This window comes from Zonotrichia leucophrys, chromosome 15 (assembly GCF_028769735.1).
Source record: "Zonotrichia leucophrys gambelii isolate GWCS_2022_RI chromosome 15, RI_Zleu_2.0, whole genome shotgun sequence".
Taxonomy (NCBI): Eukaryota; Metazoa; Chordata; class Aves; order Passeriformes; family Passerellidae; genus Zonotrichia; species Zonotrichia leucophrys.
In genome coordinates this window covers 11952849-11971952 of record NC_088185.1, presented here as the reverse complement: position 1 = coordinate 11971952, position 19104 = coordinate 11952849, and the positions used below count along the sequence as shown (strand labels likewise).

The following is a 19104-nucleotide window of genomic DNA, read 5'->3' as shown; positions in this document are numbered from 1 at the left end:
AGAGTGTCACTTGTATTTCGCTCTGTTAGTTCAGGAGTGGCAGTGTATTAAAATCAAACCCTGCTTGTCCCTGCCAGCTCCACCAGCCTGGTTCCGTGCCCACTGTGTTGCCAGGAATTCCCCCCACTGTTTGCTGCGAGGTTCATGCAGAGCCACTCTGTCCAAAGTCTCGGTGCAGTTAATTATCTGCATTAAAACTGGCTTGATAAGATTTCTGGAGGTGTCCCACTGAGCTGTGCAGGAGAGCAGAGCAAACGAAGGACCAGAGGCAGTGGGGATGCAGAGAGCTGGTTCTGCACCAGGACAAACATCCAGCCTCGTGTCCCTCACACAGAGAGGCAGGCTCTGTTGTTTATCCTCCTGGATCAGGAAAAAGCCAGCCCTTCCCAGTGGCAAGCATCCTGCTCCAAAAAGCCAAAGGTCCCTGCCACCCTCGCCCCAGCCTCGCAGTTAAATTGAAGAAAGAAAACCTTCAACATCAATTCTCCCGACAAACAAACATCAGAGTTTGCACAAACAAACAGCAGCCCAGGAATGGCTCATTCCACGGGTGGACCGAGGCCAAGCAGGACAGTCTTTGTGGGAGGATTGGAGCCCAAATGTATTTTTTTACTGTCTGGGTTCTCTACTCTTCCTATACAAAGATCTCCCGGACAGACCATTCTTCCCAGTTCGTTTCTAGCGCTCCTGAACCCCCTCGTAATTGTTTTTTGGTGTTCCAAGTTGCCCTTGCACCTCCCGCGGAGATGCTAATGAAGTGTGAGCGTACACGGATGGGGCTGCTGGGGAATTTGACAGGGCTGGTGCCCAGCCCTTGTTCCCTCATTAAGCTGCTGCTGCGCGGGGACGGCAGCGACTGTGCCTCGTTTAGTCCCTGCCTCCAGCGCGCCCTCAGCCATCCAAGCCCTTGGATATATTTTTCCCTTTCAATATATCAATAACTGTTATTTTGTTTATTAGCAGTGGGACGTGTGCCAAGCCAGCGGCCCCTGTAATCCCTTTAAATGGAGCGGTTCCATGCTGACACAGTAGCCGTGAGCAGAGCTCCTTTTCCCAGCTGCGGCTCAAACTCTGCTCTGGCTTCGTGCAGGTGCTGCCCAAAGGTGGCTTCTCCTCCCCTCCCCGAATAAAAATCACTCAGAGAAGTGCTAAGAGACACAGGACCCCCTACCCGAGTCGTTTCATGCCCGTCCCACTCAGCATCCATGAGAAAAGCAGCTTGGTTTTTTTGGGAAAGCTGTGGGATGAGGCTGGAGAATTCCAGGTAATCGAGTAGTGTTAGAGCACCGGGTTGTGGCCAGGTTGGCTGAGGTGGTTTTGTAACCAAAGCCATTTGTTGTCTCATAACCTCATTGCTTCCTTTGTGCAATGGTTGAGAGCAACTTTCTGAGCAAAATCTGCCTCTCCCTAAATGCCCAGGCACAGAGGGATACGTCACCAAAGGGAATGTCAGTTCCCACGAATAAATTTCAGTGGAAGTGAATTTTTCCTTATCGTTCCCATCCATGTTTCCAATAGACACTGCACTTTTCATACAGGCACTCAGCCATAATTCCTTTTATTTTATAAGGAAATGAAAATGTTGATAGTTGTGAACAGTTTCCCCCAAAGTTTCAGCTTTTAAAGAATGGCACATAAAAGAATAAATTTTTCAGCAGCTCTGCAGAAGGGATATGCTGGTTCTCTTTCCAACTTACTATCCACCCCAGTACAAATGGGAGGCAGTTTGGCTTTCCTCAGCCTTTTTCAGACCCAAAGTACCAAATTTTGCTCTGTCTGCTGAGTGCCTATTGTGGGAAATTTGGAGTAACTCCACTGGAGTCAATTGGGTTGCCCTGGATTTACGGTGCTATAAATGAGATCAGAATTGGCTCAAAGTATATTCCATTAATGAGTCAGATACTGGCAATGCAGCCAATATGCACCCAGAAATGGCTTTAACACAGCCTAGGATATTCAAAATTGGTTTATTGAGAGATGGGCTCAGGGCCAGAATTCTGGGGTTCTCTTTTATTCTTTCCATGAAATTCACCTTCCTGCAGAAGGCCAGCACGAGGCTGATGCAAAACTTAAGAGCCATTTAAGCCCTTAGAATGGGGCTTGTGAGATGCATAAACATTGTGCTGAGCTCTTTGCCTGCCCTGGAGCAGATTTATCGCTTGGAGTTCAAGATGTTCCGGGATTTATCAACTTTTACAGGTTTTTATGGATTTTCTATACGTTAAGTGACAAAGAGAGACAGTTTGTAAAATACAGCGACACCACGGATGATCTGTTGCCAGCCACGGGTGGCACAGCAGGACAAGGGTTCAGAGCTTGGCAGCTGGGAGTGCTGCTACAGGAGAAATAATAAATAAGGATTAAATGGTTTTGCTGTGGAGGAAATCCTTTAATCAACTCCTGGACTCTTTATTCCAGTGTAACTTGAGTAAATATCTCACCTCTTGGAGTGGAGGCTTTGTGCAGTGCCACACTCACGGCCCAGCTGTGCCCTGCTCTGGGCAGTTCTGGCATTTCTGTGGGCAGTGAGGTACCAAATCCCCTCCTGGTGATGTTTCCCAGTCTGGAGGATCCCGTGGTGCTGTGTGCCTGTCCCTGAGCACCCAGGGAAGCAGGAAGGCTGAGCAGGGGCTATTCCAAGCCCTGGGCCATCCCTGGAGCTCTGCATTGACTCCCTGTGCCCAGCTGCTGGTTTTGTGTAGCTGTGTTTGTCCCTCCCCACACAGCAAACACCTCTCCTATTTACCTTGTGCCAAAAGAGCCAAACAGCTCTGCTAAAGCACTCTGGGACACTCCAGCACTTCAGAGGGCAGCTGGGATGTGGGAGATGGAGCCTGGAGGAGCAGCAGCCCTGGGATGGGGCTGGCTGGCAGCCTTGGTCACAGCCATGCTGGAAATGTGCTTCACCTCTGGAGGTTCATCCCGGCCTTCCTCCTTCCTGCCATTCCCAGCGGTGCCTCAGAGTCCCTGAAACTGGAAAGCAGGGTTGGAATGAGGGGCTGGAATTGCCACATCCTGTGGGCAGCTGGGATAAAGCAGACGTGGTTCAGGAACCAGAGGCATTCCAGGGACAGGGAAAGGTCACAGCCCCAAGGCTGTGTTTGCTCTCAAGCCCAGGGGGGATTGCTGGGGTGCCCTGGAGCCAGGAGTTGGACTGATGATCCCTGTGGGCTGGGATTCTGCTCAGAATCCATGGCAGCACCACAATTCCCCTCAGTCCCTGGAGCCCATCCCATCCCAAGGCTGGGTCCTGCTGCCTTCCCGAGCAGGACAGAGCAAGGGGAGGGATTCTGGAGCAGGGCAGCTCAGGATGTGCCCCGGAGCTCTTGGCCGGCCCTAATTAGCTGTGACTTCATTGCTGCTGCACTTGCACCGTCAGCGACTCCCCCGTGTCCCCGCGGTGAAATCACCTCATCCCGGCCGCGCTGGAGATTTCTCCGTGCAAGATCTCTCACTGTCCCTGCCTGCACACGGGATATCCACGGCATCTGCCCCAGCCAGGGCCGCCATCAACAAACTGAGGGACAAACGCTGGGAAATGGGGATTTCATCGCAGATGCCCCTTGGGCACCTCTCCTGCTAATTTGCACTTAGATGGGTGCCTTTCTCTGAGCACTTTATTAATTAAGGCTCGCAGCCCACCTGTGAGGCAAGGAAGTTATTAGTGCCCTCATTTTCCAGCAGAACTGAAAGCAGTGGTTTGCCCAAGGCCACAAATCTAATCAGTGGCAGAGGCAGGGATGAGTGAGTTCTTGCAGTCTCCTGTGATACTCCGTGCACCCCACTGCCTACCTGGAACGAATTTAATGGCTTCCCTAAAAGTTCACATTTTTGTTGAAGTGATGTAAATGAAGGTGGAGCACCCAAAAGGAGCCTTGCAAGGGGGAGAGCTCCCAAAAATCTGCAGTAAAAGGCATCATCTTCTGACTGAGCCACAAACCCTCCTCCCCATAAACTCCACACTTTGTCTGTAAATTTAGTAGGAGGGTTCAAGCATAAATTTAAAAGAAGCTTTTATTGTACCCAATGCATCAACATAATTAACACCCATCCCCATTCTTTTGCTTTCTTAGGCTGGAACAAACCCTGTGCCCTTGGAGAAAATTGTTTCCCCTTTTCCTCCAGGGAATCCAGAGGCTGAGCAGCAGCTGTGAAGAGTGGAGAGAAAGAAAGAAGTGGGAGATGCTGGAAGTGCTTTGGGCGACGTGAGAAGGAGGATTTGCCCGGAAGGAGCTGTTCAAGGGCCCAGCAGCAAACCAGAGACACAAAACCTGCTTATATATAGAAGAATGTAACCCCTGTGTATGCAGACGTGGACGCGTGCATGCCTTGTCGAGAGCGTAAGCGACATTCCCTGTAGATCAGATCGCTGCCGTGAGCAGCCCTGCTCCCGCAGGCCGAGCCTGGCGCTGCTGCTGGCCCTGCTGGACACCACCCCTGCCCTGCTGGCCCGTTTCTGCAGCAGGATGAGGAGGAATCTCTACAGCCACATTTGGTGATCCTGAGAATCCCAAAGGTGCTGCCCAGGCGTGGCGGGAGCGGGTGCGGAGCGGCTCGGACAGCGGTTTGTGTGTGTAAATATTCATGCTCTGGCACCAGGGGAGAGCAGCTTTCCTATGACTTTAGTTTCTCTGGTGCTACATTTAATATTTGTCTGGGGCTAAACTGCCTCTCTGTGGTGCTACAGTTTCCCCAAGAGGATGTTCTGAAACGTGGGACAAGGAAAGATCTATTTTGGTTATTGATATTTATACACAAGATAGCAAAAAAATAAGACTTGTTGAGAAGGTGCTATTTTTTTTTTTCTTTCTTTCAATCTCTGCAGAAACTAAGACAAAACAAATAATCTACCCCAGAACTTTATAAAACTCCTTTTCTTTGGAGCAGTTCTTTTTTCTTTTTGACAGTGTGGAGCTTGGGAAGCAGCAGGCACTGAGGTGGAAAGGACACAGGGCCCTTTCCACTGCAGTGTGCACATCAAAGTCTGCTGGAGCAGCACTTTCTGCAGCTCCAGAGCTGGGAATTCTCCTGCATGGTGATTTATTCAGTCCCACACCCCCTGAACCAGGGAGGAGAACTCTTATCCAGACTGATCACTAGAGCAGGGGATAACAGCAGAACTTGGCCTTAGAAGTCAAAGGGCTTTTTTCAGTCTAGTACTGAGCACTTTTTTCCTTGCAGCCAAAACTACCTGTCAGATCTCGGGTACCTTCCACAAACAGCAACCTGTGCACAGTTTTTTAGAAACATTTTTCCTACCTTCAGATATTTGCACCAGAAAATTGACCCTGCCATGGCAGGGAGGGCATTTTCAAAGGCATAAAGGAATGTTAGAACCCGATTTCTGAAGGAAATTTGGCTCTTTTAAAAATACTTCCCACCCCTCACCCAGCCCAGGAAGAACCCGAGTGGCCTCTGTGTCCAGTGAGACCCTGCATTTTCCACTGCTGCAGGAGAAGTGTTTCTAAGCAATCTGAAAGCTAAATTCTCCCTTGATCAAATACTCACTGCAGTGTTTTGAGCCCCTGCACACGTTTTCCTGGCTGATATTGATCCAAGTCAGTGGTTCCCAGTGAGGAGCCTTGCCCTGCCGTGGTGATGTGCAGTGTTGGGAGGGGTGGTGTAGCTCTGTGTCGTCTGTCTGTCCATGCCCTTGGGGTGGTCTCAGAGCCACGGGGACCTGTGAAACATTTTCCTGCCCTTTCTGCCCTGATGCTCACTAATCCTCAGCATCCTGAACCCCTTCCCAGCTCAGTTTCCTACAGAAACAAAAGGAGGAGCCTCAGCAGATTCCAGCAGTGCTGGGCAGAGCCTTAAAAATACCAATTTCTGGAAACCCCTGGAATGTGGGAGTGAAATTGTGCCTGTGGAATTGCACAGTCCCACTTGAACAGGAACCATGGATGTGCCACTTGGCTTAGGGCACATCCTCCCCAGCCCTGGCTCACATCCCACACATTCCTCACCTTTATCAGCTCTGAATGTAATGAATTTCTCACCTGGAAGAGGCATTATTCCATTTCCCTGTGCACACAGCTGGCCCTGCCCTTTCTCTCTGCTGCCCTGGCTGTTGGGGGCTGCTCCCAGTGCTCCAATCCCCTTGGAGCAGCACAGCCAAGGAAAAGGAAAGGAAATTCTGTCCTTCCCACCAGATCTGTGATCAGCCCCAGTGCAGGGATTGGCTGATCTCCCTCAGTCCCAACCCTCCCTGGACAGGCTTGGCTGTGAAAATCCCCAAACCTCAGAGCTCCCAGGGGATTGCTGTCCTCAGGGGCTCCAAACAGGCAGCAAAAAATGTTAAAGGACTTGTCCTGCCCAGCCTGGAACAGCCACATGGATGGTGCTTCCCAAGAGCAAACCGGTCTGGTACCCCAAACCCTGCCTTGTTCCTGGTTTGCTTCACTTCTGTAGTTCCAAACTGGATGTTTTGTGTGAACTGAGGGTGAAGTTTTGGAGTTTTGTAGCCAGAATTCCCTGTACAGAACTGGAATTCCTTGTTGAGGGTATGGATTTGTCAAAGCCTTACATTTTGTGGTGTAATTGCTATCCTTGAACGCCTCCATTTTTTGACAAGGAGTGTTTTTATCCTTTCTACAAGATCTGCTTTCCCCCTGGTTGGTGTTTGCACGGAAAGGGGAGGGTGCTGTGAGCTCCCTGGAAATTCCCAGCCCCTCCTGAGGGCAGGAAACCGGCACAGTTCCCCTCTGGCCCTTTTGTTTTCTCCCAGCAGCCGAGCAGTGCCGGGCTGGGTCAGCTGGGAGGGCCCTCTCGGGTTTCAGAGCTCGCTGATGAGCTCATGGTGTGCACAGAGCACGGCTGGGAGGGAGCTCTGCATCAATCTTTAAAGCAGTTCCCTGCCAGGGCAGCTCCCAGCACAAGCTGGAATTCCATATTCCAAGGGAAAAGAGCAGCCTGGTGTGGGCTGCTGCCACCTGCTCCAACTGCTGCTCTGGGCAGTGAACTCACAACAGCAATGCTGGGTTATCCCAGGGCAGGGCTTGGCCCAGGAGCTCCACATTCCTCCCTCTTCTCCTTTTCCAGCAGGTAAAAAAGCTGGGATGGGCCCAGGCCTGCTGTGCCACAGCCTGGAGTGCCCAGGAGGGGCAGAAGCAGAGCAGGGAGCTGGCAGTGCCCAGGGGGATCCCATCCTGCTCCTGCTTCGGAGAGGGAGGCAGGAATTCCTCTGAGCCAGCCCAAAGCAATTCCCTCAAATCCTCCTTAAACACTTCTTGAATCAGCTCCATCCGATCTGTGAGTCTGTTTTGTTTCTGTAGCACAGGAAAAGTTATAAAGGTCTCTTAAACCCTCAGCATGAGCAGAAGCAGTTCCTGCTGCTGAAATCCATCACAAACCGAACTGGTTAAACTGGTGCAGTCTGTCCACAGCCAGCCTGGAATGAGGCATTCCCAGCTGGAAAACTGCACTGCCCTGTGAGAAAGGCCCCAGTGAGGACAGAACAGCCCATAATACTCAGTTTTCCTACACAGAATCTGTCCCTGATCTCCACAGGAGCCTGGTGTGTACAGACAGAGCGAGGCTCCTCACTGAATCCTGGGCACGCTGTCCATGCCCAGCAGGTGCACAACTTTCCCTGCAGCCACTTTGCTCCCAGCAAAACTGAAATTTGATTTGCAATCCAGGCTTCAAACTCAGCCTCGTTCTTGTGTAACTTTGCTGTGTGTGAGCTGAACTTTCCATCTCATCACAACAGTGTGGAGACTCTGGCCAAGCCAGATCCAGATCCAGGGGCTGAGGGAATTGGGAATTCCATGGGAATTGGGATTCCCTAGGACCAGCCAGCCTGAGAAAAGGAGAGGGATCCTCACCTGCTGCTCCTGCCCTGGGTTTTTACACCACAAAATACAATTTTTTTTTTTTTTTAATATTTATTTGAGTACAGGAGTGAATTTTGATGTGACTTCAGTGTCCACTCCGAGGGAATTACTGAAGTGTTGAATATCCCAAGGTATTTAATATTTACAGGAAGAGACTCTGGAGCTTGATAAATATTCACTGAAAGCATCTGAGGCTTAAATGGCCATTAATTAGTTACACCATTATTAATTACACCTTTATTAGTTACTCCATCAGCAGTTACAGGTGGCAGCAAGCAGAGCAGACCCAGCTGCAGTGGGATTTAATTCCCTGGGTTTTTACAGCATCCCTTGTCCAGTCATCCACCAGTTTATCACAAAACCCTCCCATCCTCCTTAGTCCTGAGGCCACTGGGAATTGCCCAGTCTCTGCCAGGGGCACTGCCCAGGGAATGCCAGGCAGGGAATGCCCAATTCCTGGCATTTTGCTGATCCAGAAGCATTGGGATGAAATCCAGCAGGGTCACTGTGCAGGTTTCCCCTCACCAAAGCAAGGGCAGGGCCTGTGCTCGGAGTTCCTGGAGCTCCAGGAGGCTCCTGCTCCTGGCTGGATGGGGCTTCTCTCTTTTGTAAAAGGAATTTCATATGCTGAGACTCTTTGTACATATTTATAAGGAATTTATTAAAAAAAAAAAAAAAGAAAAATAACTGTTCAATGGCAAAAAAAAAAAGGCTCTGAGTTTTATTTCCTCTCTCTGGGGAATTTCCTTCCACAGCCTTCCCTGTTTTCCCATGGAAATCAACAATCATTGGAACTGAAGTTCCCCCTGGATGTTTTTTGTCATGTTCTAGGAGAAGGTAGGACCATCCTCCAAAAAAAACCCCCAAATTTTAAGAATGCAAACCCACACTTTCCCTGTGATTTCCTGCCTTACCACCAATAAAAACTGAATTTTGAAGCAGTGTAGCCCACACTTTCCTACTGGGCTTTTCCTACATTCCTCCAAACACATTTTCCAGGAGCATTTAGGGAAAAAAATGCAGAATGAGAAGCAGCTTTTGAAACAGTTTGAAAGCAGCAACACCAAGCCTTGTGTTCCCTGGCACTGCAGTGACACTGAGGCCTTTCAGAACCTCCCTGCCCGTGGAATCACCCATTTCCCTTTTCCTGGTCAATATTCCAGACTATCACACACCACATTTGTTATGCCCAATGAAAAACTGCTCACTGCCATTCTGAGCTCTCCCATCCCACAGACAGGGAGCTGTTCCCATTGCAGAGAGCAATGGGATTCCTTGGCCCAGTTCACTTTCACAGGGTCCATCAGACAGGAATTTGACATCACTTTGCTTTGGAAATTAAAGCTTTTCCTGCTCTGCTTCCCTGGACCTCTCAAGCCAGGTCTGGACTCTGCCCAGCTTTCACCACTCCTCAGCCACTCTGAGCTTATTCCACAGAAATGTGGAGCTTCACTCCTGCTCCCATCAGCTCCTGTTGGCTTGAATTCCTCCCTGTGGAGTCTCCAGCAGCACAGCCAGAACCTCCTTCCCTCAGGAGCCTCTTCCTGCTGATGCTCAGGTGGGGCTGTCACCTTCAGCCATTTCCATGGCAATGAGCTGGGGATGCTGCTGCTCCTCAGGGTGGTTTGGGGACAGGGAAAGCTCCAGAACAAACTGCAGCTCCTCCCTCTGAGGGCTTGTGCTGCTGGAGAAGCTCAGCAGAGAGCTCAGCCACAGGGATTGGGTAATTCCTGTTCATTCCTGCCAGGGATCTCCTCCCTCAGGAGCTCCTGCTGAAGCTCAAGGCTCTGGTTTGCCCTGCTGGAGGAGCACAGGGCAGGGACACTGAGCTGTGAGATGCTCTTGGACAGGTGCTGCATTTCCATCCAGACAAACCCAACTCAACTTCAACCTCCCTCTGCTCTCCCCAGAGACTGGGAAATCACAAAGTCTCACCATGAAAGTTAAAGAGGAAGAACATTTCCAGGGAAAGGAGGTGTCACTTCCAGCTCCACTGGCAAGGTCCTTCCCAAGCTCCCTGTGATTCTCCTAAGGTGACAGCACGTGCCATTTGTGGAATCAACTGGGAAATGACATTTCTGCAACTGCAGCTCTGGACAGGAGGTTCTGAAGCCCTGCTTGGGAAGAGTTCTCAGAGAGAGGTGCTGTGCAATTCTGTGAAGTGATGGACTCAGGGAATGCAGGCCCAGGGGATGTGGAGCTCCTGAGGCAGAGCACAGCTTTGTTCAGCACTCACAGCTCCCCTGCCCTGGACACGCTGTTTGTCCATACTGAAAGGAAAACAGGAAACATCCCAGACACTTTACAACCCTGTAAGCTCCAGAAACACCCTGGAGTTTATCACAACATAACCCACACCTCCCCTGCCTTCCAGGGTTAAGTTTCTGCCCAGTCACAATTGTTCTGTTGGCTGGAAAAAGGAATGACAGAACTGAGCAGGGATCCTGGGATTTTCCAGGTGAGCTGCCCTGCTGTCTGTCTGTCTGTCAGTACACCTGCAGGTGGGCAGAGGTGGTGCCATCCTTCCAGCAGCGCAGCGTCTCCACGGTCACCGAGCGGCACAGGGGACACGTCTTCTCCCGGTCGAACCACAGGCACAGGCACTCCTCACAGAACACGTGCTGGGGACACAGGGGCTGTCACCAGTCTCACATTGCAAATGGGGCTGTGTGTTCTATCCCCATCTGTCAGAGCTGGGGCAGTTCTCTGCTGTCCATGGGCAGTTTTTTCTTTATCTCTCCCACAGCCAACCCTCCCTCCAGGAGATCTCTGCTGTCCATGGCCACTGAGTGTCCCTGCAGGGCTGATCCAATCCCAGCATCCCATGGGGAGATGCTCCGCCCAGGGGAGGAGCCAAGCATTCCTCCCTGGATCCAATCTGAGCCTGGCACAGCACAGCAGCCTTTGCCCCCTGCATTGCCAGAGGAGCAGCTTTCTGCTGCCCTGCATGGCCAGAGGGAGCCCAGGCCCATCTGCAGCAGCCCTGGAGCTGCAGAGGAAAACTCCCCCCTTGTGCAGGATCCCTGCTGCAGCAGAGCCACAGCTGGCACTGCAGGAGGGCTGAGCCCCCATGGATGGGGCTGGGACACCCCCTGACACACAGGGGGCAGGGACTGTGATCACTCTGACAATGTTGTTATGTATCACTGCATAATTTTATTTTTTATTTTCTTCCCTAGTAAAAACCTGTTATTCCTACTCCTATATCTTTGTCTGAGAGCCCCTTGATTTCAAAATTATAATAATTCAGACAGAGGGGGTTTGCATTCTCCTGCCTTCCTCAGCAGACACCTGTCTGCTCAAACCCAGACACCCCAGCAGCAGGGAGGCAGCTGGTGCAGCTGGCACTCACAGGGTGTGGGAAATAAACCCCAGTTTGCCAAAGCTCTGGTTTTTAATAACAGCTGACTAGAAATAAACATTCCAAAGGCCTACAGCACCTGGGCTGGGAGGGTTTTCCTCTACCATATTCCCCTCCTCAGCTCCCTAAGTTATCTAAGTCCTTACTCTTTCTTTCCCTTGCTCCTTGCATTTGCTTTATTCTGCAGTCCCAGTTTCCCCTTTTCAGTTTTCATCCCTTATCTCCATCTCTGATTTCTGCACTGACCCCTCCCTGGGTTCTCCCCATCCAATCCCAGACTGGGAGAGCAGGAAAAGGGCAAGGAGGGAGCACGAGGAGCTGTGAGGAGCTGGGAACTCCCCCACACACGAGGACTCGGCAGAAATGTCACTCCTCAAATCCCAGCCCTGCCAAGCAGACCCAAAAGCAGCTCCTGAGGGGCTTCCAGCTTGGAAACATCTGCCCAGATGTTCACAGCAAGGCTAAGAGGCACCTTTGGTGCACAGGATGGCTTTAATTTGATAACCCTGTTATCAAAAGGGAGTTTTAATCTACCCAGCCCCCTCAAGGGGCAGGTAAAGCTCTGCTCAGTGTAGCCCCAGGGTCTGCACTGCCCACCCCACAGCCACAGTCACCCACCAGTGGTCACCCAGGGCAATTTCCTGCCCTGGAATGGAAAATGGAAACCCCTTCCCTCTGAATTGTTATAATCTTGGAAATTTAGGGGCTCTCAGGCAAAGATATGGGAGTAGGAATAACAGTTCTAGGGAAAAAATAAAAGTAAAATAAAAATGCAGTAATACAACACCCACCAGGAGCTGGATCAGGAGCATGCAGGAGCTCCCAGGCTGGCTGTGCCTCTGCCCTCTGTAGGAGCTCACTGAGGGAATGGCAGCAGGGGAGTTTGGGGCCTTACCTGGCACAGAAGGGGAGTTTGGGGCCTTACCTGGCACAGAAGGATCAGAGGTTCCCTGAACTCTGCCTGGCAGATGGCACAGATGTCTCCTGCCTCACTGCACTGCTGGCTCGTGGCACGGACCCCATAGGTCTGCCAGGGACAGGGGGGGAAAAACAAACCCCAGGTCAAAGGATTGGAGGGTAAATGTGCACAAAGGGGGGAAAACAAACCCCAGGTCAAAGGATTGGAAGGGTAAATGTGACAAGGTAAACAAACCCAGTAAAGTGGAGGGTAAATGTGCACAAAGGGGGGAAAACAAACCCCAGGTGAAAGGATTGGGAGGGTAAATGTGCAGAAAGGGGTAAAAAACAAACCCCAGGTCAAAGGATTGGGAGGGTAAATGTGCAGAAAGGGGAGAAAACAAACCCCAGGTGAAAGGATTGGAGGGTAAATGTGCACAAAGGGGTAAAAAACAAACCCAGTAAGGATGGGGAAAAACAAACCCAGTCAATGAGTAAATGTGCAAAGGAAAAAACCCCAGGTCAAGGATGAGGTAATGTGCACAAAGGTAAAACAAACCCCAGGTGAAAGGATTGGAGGGTAAATGTGCTCAAAAGTTGCTTTTCACCCCCACATTCCCCACAGGGACAGCAGGGTGGGGAAGGGGGGTCTCTGCTCCCTGTCTGCCTTTCCCCTGCAGCTGCCTCCATCTTTTAGGGCCTCCACTTGTGCAGCAAGGATAATGGAATTTAATGAGCTCAACAGGGAGCTGAGAGGATTAATTCAGCATCATGTGCAGGGGTGTTTAGATGGAGGGAGGGATTATTATTATTATTATTATTATTAGAAAGCAGGAGACAATGGAAGAAAGAGAAACAGCAGCAGCACCCACAGGCTGCCCACTTCCCCTTCAGATACAGGGAAGGGAAATGTTGCTGTTCCCACTGTAAGAGATTTAGGGCAAACAGAAACCTGCTGAGGGAAAATGACCAGCCCAAGCCCAGGGAATAAGCAAGATAAGCTCTAACAAACTTTGATGAGGTTCTTTTCCTCTACAGCTTTTGATTTTACCCTTTTAAAATGGAAGTGACTGCAGCAGATCTAAATATCAGCCCTGTGGGATGCAGTGCCTGGGATAATTCCTGGGTCTCTTTCAGGCACCACAAAATCCTCAAAGTCCTTCCCACACTCTGCACTACAAAGTTTTGCAGCTCCTTGCAGTTGGATTAATTCACATAAATGTCAGAAAAGGTCCCTGACATCCCTGACTGGAGCCCCCAGCCTGCCCAGCCATGGGCTAACATTGTTTTATTCCGTGGTCCTGAGCAATTTTCAGTTTTATCATTCAGCAGGAACAAGGTTCCACCTCTGGGACTGCTCCTCCTTACCTGGGGGGTGCAAAGGACCTTCAGTGCCTTCCTGACACTTCCCACACGGCCACAGATGTCAAAAGACTGCAAAAAACCACATCTCATTTTAGATCATTTTCACAAAATCTCTGTGTGTGTGTGTGAGTCCAGAAACTCAGCAAACATTCTCCAAATGGATACACAGAGGGGAAAAAGTAACAATGGTGCCAAAAAAGATTTCATGGTGATCATGAAATATGTAATAAATGGGGATTGACAGTGGGGAAGGGTGGCCAGAAAAGCTCTGGGAGCAGCTGAGTGCAAAGTGGGGACTTTGGAGGACACAGAGGGGGTGGCACCAGGCTGGGGACAATTGTCCATCCCATTGGGAAGGGAAGGGAAAAGGGGAAGGGGGAAAAGGAAAAGGGGGAAGGGAAAGGGAAGGAAGGGGGAAGGGAAGGGAAGGGGGAAGGGAGGGAAGAGGAGGGAAGGAAGGGAAAGGGAAGGGAAGGGAAGGAAAGGGAAGGGAAGGGAGGGAAGGGAAGGAAGGAAGGAAGGGAAGGGAAAGAGGAAAAGGGAAAGGGGGAAAAGGGAAAGGGGGGAAAGGAAAGGGGAAAAGGGAAAGGGGAAAAGGGAAAGGGGAAAAGGGAAAGGGGGAAAAGGGAAAGGGGGAAAAGGGAAAGGGGAAAAGGGAAAGGGGGAAAAGGGAAAGGGGGAAAAGGGAAAGGGGGAAAAAGGGAAAGGGGAAAAAGGGAAAGGGGGAAAAAGGGAAAGGGGGAAAAAGGGAAAGGGGGAAAGGGAAAGGGGGAAAAAGGAAAGGGGGAAAGGGAAAAGGGGAAAAGGGAAAAAGGGAAAAAGGAGGAAGAAGAAAAAAAGCCTGAAACCTAACCCAGCCCATGTTTCTCCTCCCTGCCTGCAGGCAGAGCACAGGGAAAGCTCTCTGAGCTAAAGCAGACGTGAGCAGGTGGCAGTGCAAGGAGCAGCTGGGGCTGGTGGCCCCGCAGGAGCTGTCCCCTGGGTCACTGCAGCTGTGGGGCTGCAGGGCTGGAGCTGCAGTGCCTGTGGTGAGTGATGGAGTGGGCTCACTGCAGGGAACGCCAATGAGCTCCTCTGCAAGGCAAGGGGAAGCAAAGGCAGCACCAAGAACGATTCCAGGCAGCACCCACAGGGCTCAGGGCTCCTTCCAGTAATGCTTCCACTGGGGCTGCCCCTGCCTCAACATCCCCTCTCCTGCTGAGGATGGGCTCAGCCCTTTCTCTCCCAGTGCAGTTCCCAGCTTTTCCTGCCTGCTTTGCTGACAGCACAACTCCAGTGCCTTTGCTCTGATGTCTCCTCTCTCCCAGCCCATATTCCTCCCTCTGGAGCTCCCTGCACACCCAAAAGCTGCCTGTTTCAGAGTGCCCACACCCATTTCTCACCCATTTTTTGTTGCACCAGCCATCACCTCACAGCTGGATCACACACAGGGAGTGCTGCTGCTCAGGACAGGCAAAAAACCCAACCTGGGTGTGTGAACACCTGGGATTTCTGCACCAAAAGCAGAGGCACCAGCCCAGCTCCAAGCAGCCTCCTGGAAATGCTCCTGCCCTTTGTGCAGGGAAGGGGACACAGCCCCAGCCCAACCTGGGATTCTGCCAGGAGCACAGGAGCTCTCAGTGCCAAATTGGCTGCTGTGGTTTTTCTAATGTGGTTTGTGGCTTTGCTAATGTGGACTCCTCTGGGGATATTCTCAGTGTCTCAAGCAAGGAGCTGGACTTGCAGCTCTGGGGACTGGAAATGGGATGGGCACAGCCAGGGCTCTGTGCCCTGCACTGGCAGGGGAGCTCCCCCTTCCCTTCCCTTCCCTTCCCTTCCCTTCCCTTCCCTTCCCTTCCCTTCCCTTCCCTTCCCTTCCCTTCCCTTCCCTTCCCTTCCCTTCCCTTCCCTTCCTTCCCTTCCCTTCCCTTCCCTTCCCTTCCCTTCCCTTCCCTTCCCTTCCCTTCCCTTCCCTTCCCTTCCCTTCCCTTCCCTTCCCTTCCCTTCCCTTCCCTTCCCTTCCCTTCCCAGCAAAGGCTTGGTGTGCACAGGGCTGACCCTGACCTGAAGCTGCTTTTCCAACCCAGATCACCCCAACACTCCCTGTAAAGGCTTCACAGGACAGCAACATCAAGGAGCTGCTCCCACCTGTGCCAGGCCTGAGCAGCCTCATCTGGGCTCTCCTCCCACAGCCCCTGGGCCCAGCAGCTCCAGCTCAGCTCAGCCTTGGAGGTCCCAGCTCATGGCTGGGTGTTTTAGGCTGGAAATGCAAGATTTATCTGGGCTGTGTGTTCTGTCCCCATCTGTCAGAGCTGGGGCAGTTCTCTGCTGTCCATGGGCAGTTTTTTCTTTATCTCTCCCACAGCCAACCCTCCCTCCAGGAGATCTCTGCTGTCCATGGCCACTGAGTGTCCCTGCAGGGCTGATCCAATCCCAGCATCCCATGGGGAGATGCTCCGCCCAGGGGAGGAGCCAAGCATTCCTACCTGGATCCAATCTGAGCCTGGCACAGCACAGCAGCCTTTGCCCCCTGCATTGCCAGAGGAGCAGCTTTCTGCTGCCCTGCATGGCCAGAGGGAGCCCAGGCCCATCTGCAGCAGCCCTGGAGCTGCAGAGGAAAACTCCCCCCTTGTGCAGGATCCCTGCTGCAGCAGAGCCACAGCTGGCACTGCAGGAGGGCTGAGCCCCCATGGGTGGGGCTGGGACACCCCCTGACACACAGGGGCAGGGACTGCTCTCACTCTGTCAATGTTGTTATGTATTACTGCATTTTTATTTTATTTTTATTTTTCCCTAGTAAAGAACTGTAATTCCTACTCCCACATCTTTGCCTGAGAGCCCCTTAATTTCAAAATTATAATAATTCAGAGGGTGGTTACATTCTCCTGCCTTCCTTAGCAGACCCCTGTCCAAACCACACACTGAGCTGTGCTCTGAGGTGTCCAGGTGAGCTGTGCCTTGCTCCAGGTCCCCCTGCTCTGCACCCTCCTCATCCTCCCCTGAGCCTCCCTCACTGCTGGGCTCAGGGAATGCAAATGAGTAGGTGTCATTTACTCAGAGGAGTCCCAGGTGTAGAAGTAATTGTATTTCTAGTGCTGTGTGTTGAACCCTGCCCAGGGGCAGGGCAGTAGCTGAATCAAGCTCTGATAAAGCAGAGGTTCACCCCTCTGAGAAGGGCCAGGCCTGCTCCATCCCACAGCCCTGGCTGTGCCTGTGGCTCTGCAGGAGCAGCCTGAGAAATGAAGAACAGAGAATACATCCAAGCTGGAAACAGCTGATGCCCTTTCCTGCCAGCTGTGCTGTTGAGTTTGGCACCCCTTGCTCCAAGGAGCAGAATTCCCCACCAGCACCTTCCCCCTCTGAGGGCTTCTCAGGAGCAAGAAATGCCACATGGAACTGCAGCCCTTTTCCAGGGGTTGAGTTATTTTTTCAAGCAGGGGACAGCAAAGATCACTTGAAACCTGCTCTTGCCCACCTGTGTCTGCAGGGAGGGGTGGATACTGCAGTGGGTCCTGGCAATGACACCTCTGAAAGGGCCCCCCAGCACAGGGAGAGGAGCAGGAGGGGTGTGCAGGAGCTGCTCCTGTCCTGGCACTGCTTGTCCTGCTCAGGCCTGCTGTGACCACATCACCTCCCTGGCCACGGCCTCCTCTGCCTGATCTGCTCACAAGAACTGCAAAGCCCAGCACAGGAGGGGTTGCAGGGCCCTATTCCTGCACCATACTCAGTAATTCAGCATTGCTCTGCTCCTCTCAGCTGCTTCCAGCTTGAATGTATTCTCTATTCTTCAGCCCCTCATATATTCTCTGTTCTTCATTTCTCAGGCTGCTCCTGCAGAGCCACAGGCACAGCCAGGGCTGTGGGATGGAGCAGGCCTGGCCCTTCTCAGAGGGGTGAACCTCTGCTTTATCAGAGCTTGATTCAGCTACTGCCCTGCCCCTGGGCAGGGTTCAACACACAGCACTAGAAATACAATTATTTCTACACCTGGGACTCCTCTGACTAAATCACACCTACTCATTTACATTTGTACCAACTTTGTGCTCTTATTTTTGAGGAAACCTGAATTACCCCTGTCCATCACTTGTGTCAGCCAGAGCAGGGCTGGAATGGGAGCTGTTTTATCCAGGCAGGACTTGGCTGCTGCTTTCCCTCCCTGCTGCTCTCAGAGCTGTGAGTGGCAGAGGAAAGCTCAGAGACAGCCAGGAGTGTGTGCAGCCTGGTTTGTGTGACACCTGGAGGCGTGCAGCTCCCCCAGGACCAGCTCCCCTCCTCCTGCAGCCTCTGCAGAGAGGGATGAGCAGAGCAGCAATGACTTCATGAGTCTGATGCAACCCTGGGAGCAGGCTCAGATCCTCCCCCAGCCCAGCAGTGCCCACATGCTGGGCAGCTGAAGCAGGGACAGCCACAAGCAAAAGCAGCATTTGTCCCTTCAGCTGTGCTGCTCCCCTGGCCCTGCTGCCAGGGAAGGTTCAGGAGGTGCTGCTCACCTTGCAGAGGCTGTACATGATGATGAGGATGCCACCCAGGAAGTAGCTGCTGGAGGGATCATCCCCCATGATGTATTTGTACCACAGCTGGATGGGCACCAGCGAGCGGAACAGCTGGCTCAGCTCCTCAATGATCAGATAAAACTTTCCCTGCAAGACAACCAGGCAAGTGAGACAGGATCATTATCAGGAAGTCAAAAGAAGAACATTTAATTTGTGCAGGGCTGGTGTTCAGTGATCAGTGCACTGTTAAATGGTGCAGAGATCACACTCATGAGGTGCAGCTTTCTCTGCAGCCCCTCAGCTCTGTGCCCAGACAGGAAAAACATCCCTTTGTTCCTCCACAGGGCTCAGCTGAACAAGTCTCTAAAATATTCACTGGTTTTTTACTGTCAACTTAAAATTGAAATTTGAAATCAATGAAATCTGCTATGCAGCATTTTGGAATTATAAACTTTAGAGCAGGCAATAAATTGTGTGTCTGGACAATGCCACAGAAAAACAAAGGTTAACATGGGATTCATAAAATGTAAACTGCAGATATTATTATTATTAGTGAAAAAGGAAAGCAAGTTTATCTCTGACCTTACAACCTTCTGAAGGTACAGGGATTAAATGTAAAGTGACCCCAGACTTCCTGACAACTTTTTAGGTTTAAGAATCAAATTAATTATGTTTGCCAGCATCCTTCCCCTCCCCCTCAGGCGGGTGTTGGCTCTTGGGCAGTGCACAGATAAAAAAAAATGGAAATTAAACCCTCAGGCCATTTAAAACTCAAAGAGACCAAACCTTCCTGAAGAGCTCAAGGAAGGAAAGGTGGGGAGGGGCAATGTGCTGCTTGAAATGCTTCTCTCTCAAAAGAGACTCAAAGAATGGGCAGCATCCTTTGTCAACCTCCACCAAAGCCTGAATAAGTGCCTAATTTAGGGCCACCCCCAGCTTGTTTTGTCCCACGCTGTTTACAGGGACAGCTGGTGGCAAACGAGCCCAGAAGGATGCTTAATGCAGACATTATCTGGGCTGAAAGATGTGGGTTTGTCCCGTCAAAATCCTTTTATCTGCTAAGCTCCTGGAGAAGGGGAAATTCCCCTGGAATGTTGCTGTGCTGTCCCAGTTAGCTCTGTCATCAGTGATGTCATCGCAGGCCAATCACTAATTGCTGAGGTGGGGATGGAGT

The 19104-nt window shown here is 51.5% G+C and overlaps 1 protein-coding gene across 4 annotated transcripts in view; it reads right to left on the bottom strand.

The window, feature by feature from the left end:
- Window positions 1-7895: 7895 nt before the first annotated feature.
- The window catches only part of RNFT2 (ring finger protein, transmembrane 2), a 31869-nt gene continuing 20660 nt past the window's right edge, over window positions 7896-19104 (bottom strand). For 3 of the 4 annotated variants that reach the window (XM_064727293.1, XM_064727291.1, XM_064727292.1), the window contains exons 8-11: window positions 17928-18077; window positions 13462-13527; window positions 12122-12223; window positions 7944-10456 (exon numbers count right to left, since the gene is read on the bottom strand). In XM_064727293.1, coding sequence (XP_064583363.1) covers window positions 10322-10456; window positions 12122-12223; window positions 13462-13527; window positions 17928-18077 — 453 coding nt within the window. In that variant the 3' untranslated portion in view covers window positions 7944-10321. Of the gene's footprint in view, window positions 10457-12121; window positions 12224-13461; window positions 13528-17927; window positions 18078-19104 lie in introns of all 4 variants that reach the window. The other variant, XM_064727294.1, reaches the window with a different exon arrangement.